Source organism: Nylanderia fulva, unplaced genomic scaffold (assembly GCF_048542155.1).
Source record: "Nylanderia fulva isolate GAGA-0341 unplaced genomic scaffold, ASM4854215v1 Scaffold23, whole genome shotgun sequence".
In the NCBI taxonomy this organism is placed as follows: domain Eukaryota; kingdom Metazoa; phylum Arthropoda; class Insecta; order Hymenoptera; family Formicidae; genus Nylanderia; species Nylanderia fulva.
In genome coordinates this window covers 855,034-864,998 of record NW_028190293.1, presented here as the reverse complement: position 1 = coordinate 864,998, position 9,965 = coordinate 855,034, and the positions used below count along the sequence as shown (strand labels likewise).

Genomic DNA, 9,965 nt, shown 5'->3' with positions numbered 1-9,965 from the left:
ATATTTGAATAGCCGTTGCACGTTAACTGGGATGGCGTCCGTGGTGTTGCGGCAATTTCGAAGAGACTAGCAAGTTTTGAAATTTTTGACAACGAGCGAGATAATGGCAGATAATCAGCAGAGCCGTTTCGAGAAGTCTCTCGGATTGCTGACCACCCGCTTCGTCACCTTGCTGCAGAAAGCCAAGGATGGCGTGCTTGATTTGAAAGTCGTGAGTATTTATCTTCGTCTAATCGCCGAGGGAGAGTTAACCTGAATGCTAGGTTAAGCTATCGCGGGCGAATATACACGCCATATTCTGGGTTGCGGGAATTTTGAAAGAAGTGCGTGGCGAGGAGGAACCTCGCTCGTCAGCTCGAGCGGTCGATCCTCGATCGCGTCAGAATTTTCTTTCTTCCTCGCGAGACTCGGCGCCGAGTTTTCCGCAACGCGTTATCGCGAAATTTCACCATCCAACATGCATTCTCGTCCTAACCTAGTCCTCGATACTTAACCGATAAGGTATCACCTACGTTTCAGGCTGCGGATCTCCTAGAGGTACGACAGAAACGACGCATCTACGACATCACAAACGTCCTTGAGGGTATCGGTCTTATAGAGAAGAAGAGCAAGAACAGCATACAATGGAAGTAAGTTTGTTTACTTGCCATTATTTTCCAAGAATTTCACTTCACTTTCTTTTCCTATTGTCATATTTCACTTTCTTGCAATATGCATCGCTAAACCTTGCAAATTTGTGATCGAAGGGGTGCAGGACCTGGCTGTAATACTCAAGAGGTTGGTGAGAAGCTGACAGATCTGAAGGAGGAGATAAGGAAATTGGAGGATCACGAACAGCTTCTGGACACTCATACTCAGTGGATCCAGCAGAGTATAAAAAATATAGAAAATGATATGATAAATAGGAAATATGCATACATTACTTATGAGGATGTCAAGGAAAATTTTCTAGATCAATTTGTACTAGGAATTCAAGGTCCTCCAGACACTGAAATATCGGTACCAAACTTTTTGAAGGTATTGAAATATGTATTTTAAACAATCTGAAAAATATTTAACATTTAGCGTATATCAAAATGTCTCATGTTTTTTATCTTTTCACATTTATTTGACAGACTATCATACAAGACAATGCAGAGATAAATTACACCATGTTCTTGAAGAGTAATTTGGGAGAAATTAAAGTGTACATGGTTCAACCCGAACTAGCTGAAACTTATGATAACAAAGTGTTAGAAATGAGGTTAAAAGAAGAATCAAAAGGTACGAAACGTGGAAATGAAGAGGACGAAAAAAAAGAGGAAGATGTCACTGTTAAACCAAAGAGGAAAGTTGGCAGGTAAATAGAAATTTGTATTCGCAAATGCATCTTTATATATGCTCTAATCGTGTCAGGAATAGTAAAACAATATTCTTGATCTGCGCAGAGCAAATAGTATAACTGCGCAAATTGATTTTGTATTGGGGGTGAATAGTTACCAAGCTTGAGCTATTCATTTGATACAAAATGTACATTTATACATATAACACATTTATCTCTCAAGACTAGGATTGCATACAAATTGAATTGCACACATATTGAACACTTTATTTTAACAGACCGCCAAAAAGTACTATCAAACCACAGAGTCCAGTATTAACTGACGACGAGGATGAAGAAGATCAAGAATTGATAGAAGCCAAGATAGTTCTGCGTGATGTGAGCACTGCAGGTAAATTTATTTCTTGATTTAAATTCAAAAATTATTATTTATTGGAAGTGCATCTTTTACAATGTAAAAATTTATTTTTTAAAATATAATAAATATTTTATTCCAGATATCTTACAAACAAATTTGGAGTTACTTGATCAATTTTATTCTGATTGTAAGTAAAATAAAAGTTTTATTATTTCTTGTATATAATATAATGAGTATTATATATTTATCTTATGCATCTAAATTTTATTTGCAGTTTGTGGACCATTGGTGAGATTAAGTCCACCCCCAGGAGAGAAAGATTACCACTTCAATCTTAGTGAGAACGAAGGTGTTTGTGATTTATTCGATATTACGACATAATGAGTTGGGTTGGTGTAATTTTTGTTTACAAACTGGACTGTGCCAACACCATGCAAAATAATGGAAAACTTGAAAAAATTGTTAAGAATTTGTGCATATAGTTTTAGAGAAGTTAATGAATCACGTAATCATTGAGAGTATACAGTATTTTTTTATTATTAAAAATATGAGAAACTAATGTGACACATTGTAAAGGTATCTTAGTACAATCTGTTTTGACCACTGTTTATTTTGTACAGTGTTGAGAGTAATGTAAGTTTTAAAAATGTCTTTTTATACATACCAGATGTATATCATCCTTTTAATAGTAATTTTAAGTTGGATTATCACGCAAGCTTGCTTTGTGAACATTAATGTCTAAAAATATAATTGTTTATAGTGATAATTATTTTACATGAAAAATCACATGATTATATGATCAGAGAGAACATGTTTACTTATATCATAAAGTAAGCTTTTTCCAAATGTTAAATTTTGCTAAAAATGCACGTATCCTTTGAGATACTCTGTGCGAGTACTACAATATAGAAATAAATATATAAATGTACATTATGTATAATTATGCAAATTCTGCATTTTTTAAATATTTTAACAGTTTTATATATATAATTTTATTTATATTATATATATACTGCTGGCATGTATTTACTTATATTTATGTACAGTATCTTCCTTTAATCACATTACACACAAGGGATCATTAAATCAATTGTATTTCTTAGGATAGCTCGTATGTCTCATGTTTGATATTATACTTAATATATTTGAATATACGACTGTACAGGAAATTATATCGTTTCTTTCTCATCATTTATTTAATTAAATGTCTTATCGATTCTAGATAAAAACTATAATGCCTCGGTGCAATCAAAATTTATAAATAGTCGCGACTATGTACAATATTAGCGACGTCTTTCGAGTTATCAGGAAGACGCGTAATAAGAGATGGCAGATTTCGCAACGCGATCGATTCATCAGCGGAAAAAGCCGCATGTCGCCACGACATGTACCAAGGACAGATAAGAATGGATCCGATCCAATTTCGTCATCGTCGTCGACGATATGGTCGCGTGTTCCGTCAACGGAGGAGACTGTCAGTCGTCGGCGTCGCGTCACGAGACAATACGCGCACCAGGTGCGTCGATCCGTATCGCGGCCGACATCGACATACACACACATCGACGCACCGCATCACGTCAACAAGCTACGAGCTGTCAAAGTTGCAGCAAGCGCGTTCTCCAAGGAGCATTCCTTCTTTGTTCTCGATAACGCTGCGGCAGGTAACTTATTCTCGTTAATAAGTCTATATACATCTATGACGTAATAAATCCGCAAAATTGCGAAACCAGATATAGAGGGATTAAAAAAAATAAATTATTATTTATTGAGATATATAAATATTAATAATTAAAAATAAGTTATATTGTTTAAAATACAGATTATTTTTAAAAATGCGATCAAAGTCTTCAATTGATAGTTTTTTTTTATATAGATGTGTTATTCCGCTGATCGACTGATCTCGATCATTTTTTGGCGCGCTATTCTAAATCTAGATTCTTTTTTTTCGAATATATAGTTTAAATAATTCGATAATTTCTATTTTTATAAACAGGAACATGCGCATAATATTCGTAAAATTTCGCGAGATCTCGCAGAAATATCCGATTATTCGAGGCATGGCATCCTACTCAGTTATATGGCCAACTGCGAACCTGTTGCAACAGAAAATAATAGGCAAGGAGGAATTTAATTACGCGGAAGCTGGACGATTTAGTTTGTACGGCAGTCTTTACGTAGCACCTACATTGTACTGCTGGTTGAAATGTGCATCTTATCTTTGGCCCAAAGGAGATTTAAAGTCTGCGATCACTAAGGTATACATGTGTAAAGGAATTAATTATAATATTATTTTGTATACAATTAAATTTTTCTGCATTTATTTATATTATGTACCAAAAGAAAAATAGTATTAATAATTTGAGATAACAATTAATTAATAATGTAATAATTACAGGCTTTGGTTGAGCAAGTTACGTACACGCCTGCAGCTATGTGTTCCTTCTTCTTTGGCATGAGTTTTCTTGAATTAAAGCCAGTTTCGGAATGCATTGAGGAGGTCAAAATTAAATTCTGGCCAACATACAAGGTACCATTTCTCGCAATACAGATAAGTTCTTAATCATGAGATTAAGGAGATTAATAAAAGATTATTTGCCTTCTAGGTTGGTGTTTGTGTATGGCCAATTCTACAAACCATCAACTTCTTCCTGATCCCAGAGCGAAATCGCGTTGTGTACGTCAGCGTATGCAGTTTGATATGGACTTGTTTCCTTGCATATATGAAAGCTTCTGCGCTCAAGAGAAAGGAGAAGGATCTGAATTATAACAATGTTCCTCCCAAGATTGTATTGGAGAATAAAGCACAATCTACTGGAAGAACCGGCTCTGTGCAAATTTCTCTACTACGATGAAAGTTTTAGGAAATTGACATGTTTTTAGACTAATTTATTTGTACATACTCTAGGACAATTTATATGATACTTGAAAGTAAAAAAGCTATATATTTTTACTTTATTACTGTACGATGCAAATAGTGATATATTTATAGTACAAAAATATTACATATATTTGCAGATACGCCTCTTGTATGATATTAATACTATTTCAGTATTAATATTAAATTAAAAACAAATTGCAGAAGTATGTATTTTTAAATATTTACAAGTGAAAGTATAAATGTGATTGACAATAAGATATTTAACACAAATTGTTGACAATATACAAAATGTACAAAATAAAATTAAATCAAATCATTTATTAATATAATATAATAATTATTTTCTTCACAATTTTATTAAAAAGATTGTTGACATTATAATATAATGTAAAAAGTAAAATTTTTATTTAGCAAAGATTCGAACCCTATGATAAATCGAGGTTCGATTGTGGTTCAAATCTTCGCTAAATAGCAATATGGCGGCTAATGGTGACAGCCAGGCTATTTCGATCTGTCAAATAACAGTGTATTTTTGGCGTTTCAGATATTAAAGAGATATCTCGAGTCTCAAGCCGCGAAAGAGAGAGAGAAAGTATGATGTTCAATTGAATTGCAAATTGCACGCGTGATGCATCAGCGATATGCGACCTGTAACGCGATCGAATGAGATTTCTTGCGATGTAAGTGAGAGGTTATGTCCCGAGGATAGTGAATAAAACGAGAATTTTTCTCACATTTTTCCTCCACGGATCCGAAAGATATGGCTCGATTTTCGGCACAATGCGATCTAGTCGCGTCTTATATGGACGGCGTTCATGTCAAAATCGCGGAGGCCTACAAACCGCCGAGGAAAATCGGTCTCCCAGCAGCTTACAACAACCGTTTGCCTGACGTGTCGAAGCTGACGTACGACTTCAGTTTGGAGAAATCGGTACTCGAAAAGGTGAGGTGTAATCATTACGTCAAACGTCATAATATTTTGACATTCCGTATACCACGTGGAGAAGTTATTTTACAACTCGTTTTGTTCTTTAAATTATCCTTGAGCTGATAAATTAATTTGTGTCCAGATGTGCGAATGGCGCAAAGCCAGACAGGCCTACAGCAAAGCTCTTCAAGCTCGATTGAAGGAAAAGAGGAAAAAAGAGAAAGAGGAAACTCCTCCGTCACCGCCACTGGACTGCGTGAAACAATTGCCTATCAATGCGGCACCTGCTCCGGAGACGACAATACTTACACCACAACCTTTGTCACCTCCAGCGAATGATCTTCAGGACCTTCATGCAAAGACCAATGGAGGTCTAGACTTTGCTGACTTTGATAATGACACAAGCAGTCCCTTTGACAACATGGAATTAAAAACTATTAACGATATGGAGGAATTGGCACAGGTGAGAGACTAAATAATCACTCTACAAAGTTTATTTTTCATATATAATTCAAATGGTATAGATAAATTTGATGATTGTCTCAAACTTGATATTTTTTATGCAGGTTTTACAACCTAGATCACAATGGGTACCAGCAGGAAAATTGGAGAATATTATAAATGAATTATCGATCGATGACACTTCAGAAATTTCCAAGGAAGAGAAAGTCGATAATGTAAAGACTCCAGTGGACAGTCAAGCCGATGAAGATGAACTAGCTGATATTGAAAATCATCGTAGCATTTCAGCAATAATGCAGGAACTTCAAAAGGAATTAGAACGACCTGTTATGGAGGTAATAAATCTTATTTTTTTTTTAAATTATAGTTTATAACTGATTTTATAATTGTTATATTTTTGCAACAGAATTGGAAACCGTGGCCCGATTTGGAGAGTCCGGATAGTGACGAATGTACAACTCCGAGACATGATGATGCGATGTCGAATCACGCCAAATCACCAACTGATTTGTTGTCGAGTATGACAGAGGACGATTTAAAGTTGGTGATGCAGTTAAGTGACATGGGATTTCCTAAGTGTAGAGCGGCACGCGCGGTGTTGGAATTAGGTCGTATACACGAGAAGAAAATCGTAGAATATCTATTGGCCGTCCAGTCTCTAGAGGAAAACGGCGTCCCGAATGATTACGCCGAGAAAGCACTGACACTCACGCAACACGATCAATCAAAAGCAAGAATGTACTATGAAAATTTATGTACATTGAAAGATTTAGGATTTCATGAAGATGCAGTCTCCGCGGCGTTAGTGAAGTGTAATTTTGATCGCGACAAAGCGTTAGATCTTCTGATCGCTTGAGTAAATCATCAAATCAACATCTATGGACTATATATAAAGAAGAAAAAATTTTCCGCGATTTAATTTTATGTGAAAACAAATGAAATCTAAAAAAAAGAAATTTAACTTTTTATATATTACATGGAAGATACGTCGCATCTCAAAATTATAAGGTATATTTTATATATTGATAAAAAAAAAATACTATTTACTCTAGTCTTGATAATATCTAGAGAAAGCTATATTCAACCATATATGATATTATAATAATTTAATTTTAATCTATTATGATATAAGAATCTGAATTCTTACTGGGCATTATCAAACAGAATATTCATCAGTTTAACAATTAACTGCTGCAGAATAAATTATTATTGTATAGCAAGCTCTAGAAATTTAATTTACAGACTATTATCACAGGATTCTTTCACATTTCAACAAAAAAGAAATTTTTTATTTCGCTAATATCTTTTACATACAAATGTGCATTAATTAAGTACCTATCAATATCTAAATGAGGAGAATCAATTCATCAATTGATCGAGTGCCAATGAAGCTTAATAGTCATATTTGAATGTGTAGCAAATGTAGTGGCGCAACTGCAAAGTTAAAGAAGACTTATGAGAACTGATATATACTCAGGTACTATACAATTATTTTATACGTTACCTTTTGCTACAACATAAAGCTATCATTATCATGGACTCTGCGTAACGGCTGATACCGATAATGATCCACGCTTCTGTAAATATAGGTTGCTGACACTGTGTATTTATACAGATACTGGCAGGTCCATTCATTAATAAACTGTATAAAGTATAATTTGTAGAAGATAATGTAAAGTCCAATTTAGTATTCTTGAGAAGAGATTCGTAGATTATTGTTACATTTGGAGGAGAAGTGAACACATTGAGGGTGTGTTTGTAACTAAAAATGTGTTGAATTATAAGATATTTATATTCTATCGATAAATGAAAATATTCCTGATATTTTTACATAAGGCATCTTCTGAATTACCTCTCGATATAAATTCTTCGCAGTGCTAATTCCCATAGGGAACAGATTGTGTTTTCCTGAACTTCGTGAATTTTTAAGAGCTGCCGTGGTAATTCAATTATAATGTCGGCGTTCATTTCATACAAACCCTTCATCTCTATGTACAATTTCATATTTGTATTTAACACAGTAGTGTCATAATGTGTTTTAAAACACCTGTGATTACATATGTATATAGATTATTTACAAATTTACTTTGTATATGTAATAAATAATAACTGCTCAGAATTTATCTTTTAGTTACATTGATAAGTACATATCCTGATTATTAACATCTCTAAAGAGCTCACCCAAATGCCAAACTGCCTCTGTCGTGTACAACCGTCGTCCGAAGTTGCGAAAGTAGTTGAAGTAGAAGAGGATAAGACACATAATTTAAGTATTCATTTGCATCAAATCGGATACAGGGAGCTGATAAAAATCCATTCAATGGTAAATATCTTAACCTACAATAAACATTCGTTGTACAAAATTAAAAAATATAAATTAATTGCTGATAGACTGCAACTTTCTTATAGTTTTTATAAAATATTAATATAAATAATAACAACCTGTTTGAACACACAGAGATCATAGCAAGTTCAGGAGCTATAGTCAATCTGTTAGGTAGTTCTCTCAACTTATTGTTATCTATATACAATTCTTTAAGTTTTGGTAAAGAGCCAGTCCATTCTGGTAGTGCAACAATCTGATTGCCCGAGATAGATAGTATTTCCAGATTACTGAGGTTGCTCAATTCTGTTTTTGTTCATCAGAAAAATTAATAAATTCTTTATTCTCATGATAGAACATATAGCTAGTAATAAAACTTACCAATTGGTAATCTTTCTATGAAGTTGTCATTTAAGAATAAGGACTTTAGATTCCTCAGATTACCGATACAGGAAGGTATCTGTTCCAGTTTATTAGCACTTAGATCCAACACTGTCAACTGACTCATCTGACCGAGTTCCTTGGGCAATTGTTCGATCAGATTGCCATACATGTACAAGTTGGTTACATTAAACAGTTCTATGATCCAGGGTGGCAGAGTAGTGAGCTTGTTCCATTTAAGATATATCTCTTGAATGTGACTACCGTGCGATCTTATTACTTCTGGAAATTCCACAAGACCTCGACAGTTCCAGTGTAGTATGACTTTGCTCTTGATTTCGTTTGCCATCTCTATGGAATCTGGATCCATGTTTAAACAAGATTAGTTAAAGAATATTCCCAGAATGTCAGAGTTATGAGTGAGATGTGTCAATGTTAAAATCAGCAGGATCTAGGTGTGCATTTCTGAGGTTAACAGTTACACGCCCAAAATAACTTTGCCTGCTCCCAACATCTGTATTAATAAGCTTCCATGATAGCAGTCGGATCGTGCAAAAATTTCACGAGAATATTTCATTTCGTTAGTCTGTGCAATCGATAAAGCCTCCGCTTCTGGACGAAACCGAAGCATCGAAAGGGGAAAAATTAACGTTTTGACGTTTCGTTCACCCATGGTAAATTAATGACTGGATTATTGTTAGTCAGAAATAATGATTTGTTAGTATCTTGATTTATCTGAGCAAAGCAGATTGTATAGTTACGAATATACATATATGTACTTTTTTTATTTCTCCTCTGTGGCAGTGAATCCAGCACAGATGCATTTTTATCTCCTGTTTTCCTTTATTCTCTCCAATTTTTTTACTTGTTATGCTTTATACACTTGTTAATCTTGTATAAACGCATAATGCATAAAAATTTGATAGCCTGACCACTGCAACTGAAACACCACTGTAACTATCAGCTGATCAATGACATATGACATATACGACTACTAACATTGTTTTATTGTAATAAATATTCAAAGATTATTTATCGAAATTTATCAGAGATTACACATAAAAGGAAAATGAGATTTCGATAGCTATGTGTGTGTGTGCACAATTTTTGTTTCGATATAAAAATCAGAAAATACATTTATATTGTCGAGATAATTCAAAAATATTTTTCGATCGACTTCGCGATATGACATGTTTATTGTTTCGAGATTTCGATAGTTCTCGTTGTCACTTTAGTTTGCGAAAGGGAAGTGTGTATAGATGGAGTGGTATTCATAAATCCTTGGACACCTAGAAATATATCGTTCGATTGCCT

General features: G+C 34.2%; 4 protein-coding genes across 7 annotated transcripts; 3 read left to right on the top strand and 1 right to left on the bottom strand.

Moving 5' to 3' along the window:
• The first annotated feature begins 24 nt into the window (after positions 1–24).
• LOC114932975 (transcription factor E2F5) lies at positions 25–2,851 on the top strand. Its single transcript, XM_029305398.2, has 7 exons — positions 25–211; positions 520–629; positions 747–1,017; positions 1,116–1,339; positions 1,600–1,712; positions 1,819–1,866; positions 1,954–2,851. The coding sequence occupies exons 1-7, from the start codon at positions 104–106 to the stop codon at positions 2,058–2,060; spliced, it is 981 nt and encodes a 326-aa protein (XP_029161231.1). The 5' UTR covers positions 25–103; the 3' UTR covers positions 2,061–2,851.
• A 176-nt stretch (positions 2,852–3,027) lies between these two features.
• Positions 3,028–4,875, top strand: LOC114932984 (mpv17-like protein). The gene is made up of 4 exons (XM_029305410.2): positions 3,028–3,340; positions 3,673–3,934; positions 4,075–4,206; positions 4,283–4,875. Exons 2-4 carry the CDS (start codon positions 3,677–3,679, stop codon positions 4,529–4,531), a joined length of 639 nt encoding a protein of 212 aa, XP_029161243.1. The 5' UTR covers positions 3,028–3,340; positions 3,673–3,676; the 3' UTR covers positions 4,532–4,875.
• A 137-nt stretch (positions 4,876–5,012) lies between these two features.
• On the top strand, positions 5,013–8,070 carry LOC114933030 (uncharacterized). The gene is made up of 4 exons (XM_029305467.2): positions 5,013–5,500; positions 5,628–5,948; positions 6,052–6,282; positions 6,354–8,070. Exons 1-4 carry the CDS (start codon positions 5,318–5,320, stop codon positions 6,801–6,803), a joined length of 1,185 nt encoding a protein of 394 aa, XP_029161300.1. The 5' UTR covers positions 5,013–5,317; the 3' UTR covers positions 6,804–8,070.
• LOC114933010 (uncharacterized) lies at positions 7,215–9,842 on the bottom strand. 4 transcript variants are annotated; one of them, XM_029305462.2, is made up of 8 exons: positions 9,787–9,842; positions 9,431–9,591; positions 8,652–9,011; positions 8,390–8,576; positions 8,129–8,284; positions 7,800–7,994; positions 7,452–7,709; positions 7,215–7,381 (listed from the first exon to the last, which is right to left on the bottom strand). In XM_029305462.2, exons 3-8 carry the CDS (start codon positions 8,998–9,000, stop codon positions 7,315–7,317), a joined length of 1,212 nt encoding a protein of 403 aa, XP_029161295.1. In that variant the 5' UTR covers positions 9,001–9,011; positions 9,431–9,591; positions 9,787–9,842; the 3' UTR covers positions 7,215–7,314. The 4 variants fall into 4 exon arrangements, with proteins under 4 accessions (XP_029161295.1, XP_029161291.1, XP_029161286.1 ...); XM_029305458.2 differs by lacking the exon at positions 9,787–9,842 and adding an exon at positions 9,651–9,780; XM_029305453.2 differs by lacking the exon at positions 9,787–9,842 and having other exon boundaries at positions 9,431–9,780.
• Between the last annotated feature and the right edge of the window lie 123 nt (positions 9,843–9,965).

Excerpts from the sequence above, each read along its gene's own strand:
- LOC114933030 (XM_029305467.2), top strand. The coding sequence starts at position 5,318 with ATGGCTCGATTTTCGGCACAATGCGATCTAGTCGCGTCTTATATGGAC. Across the intron at positions 5,501-5,627 it reads AGAAATCGGTACTCGAAAAG|ATGTGCGAATGGCGCAAAGC; the intron begins GTGAGGTGTAAT and ends ATTTGTGTCCAG. Across the intron at positions 5,949-6,051 it reads ATATGGAGGAATTGGCACAG|GTTTTACAACCTAGATCACA; the intron begins GTGAGAGACTAA and ends TTTTTTATGCAG.
- LOC114933010 (XM_029305447.2), bottom strand. The coding sequence starts at position 9,021 with ATGGATCCAGATTCCATAGAGATGGCAAACGAAATCAAGAGCAAAGTC. Across the intron at positions 8,577-8,651 it reads CATAGAAAGATTACCAATTG|AATTGAGCAACCTCAGTAAT; the intron begins GTAAGTTTTATT and ends GAACAAAAACAG. Across the intron at positions 8,285-8,389 it reads ATCTCTGTGTGTTCAAACAG|GTTAAGATATTTACCATTGA; the intron begins GTTGTTATTATT and ends TGTTTATTGTAG.
- LOC114932975 (XM_029305398.2), top strand. The coding sequence starts at position 104 with ATGGCAGATAATCAGCAGAGCCGTTTCGAGAAGTCTCTCGGATTGCTG. Across the intron at positions 1,340-1,599 it reads CCAAAGAGGAAAGTTGGCAG|ACCGCCAAAAAGTACTATCA; the intron begins GTAAATAGAAAT and ends TTATTTTAACAG. Across the intron at positions 1,867-1,953 it reads TGATCAATTTTATTCTGATT|TTTGTGGACCATTGGTGAGA; the intron begins GTAAGTAAAATA and ends TTTTATTTGCAG.
- LOC114932984 (XM_029305410.2), top strand. The coding sequence starts at position 3,677 with ATGCGCATAATATTCGTAAAATTTCGCGAGATCTCGCAGAAATATCCG. Across the intron at positions 3,935-4,074 it reads TAAAGTCTGCGATCACTAAG|GCTTTGGTTGAGCAAGTTAC; the intron begins GTATACATGTGT and ends TAATAATTACAG. Across the intron at positions 4,207-4,282 it reads AATTCTGGCCAACATACAAG|GTTGGTGTTTGTGTATGGCC; the intron begins GTACCATTTCTC and ends TTTGCCTTCTAG.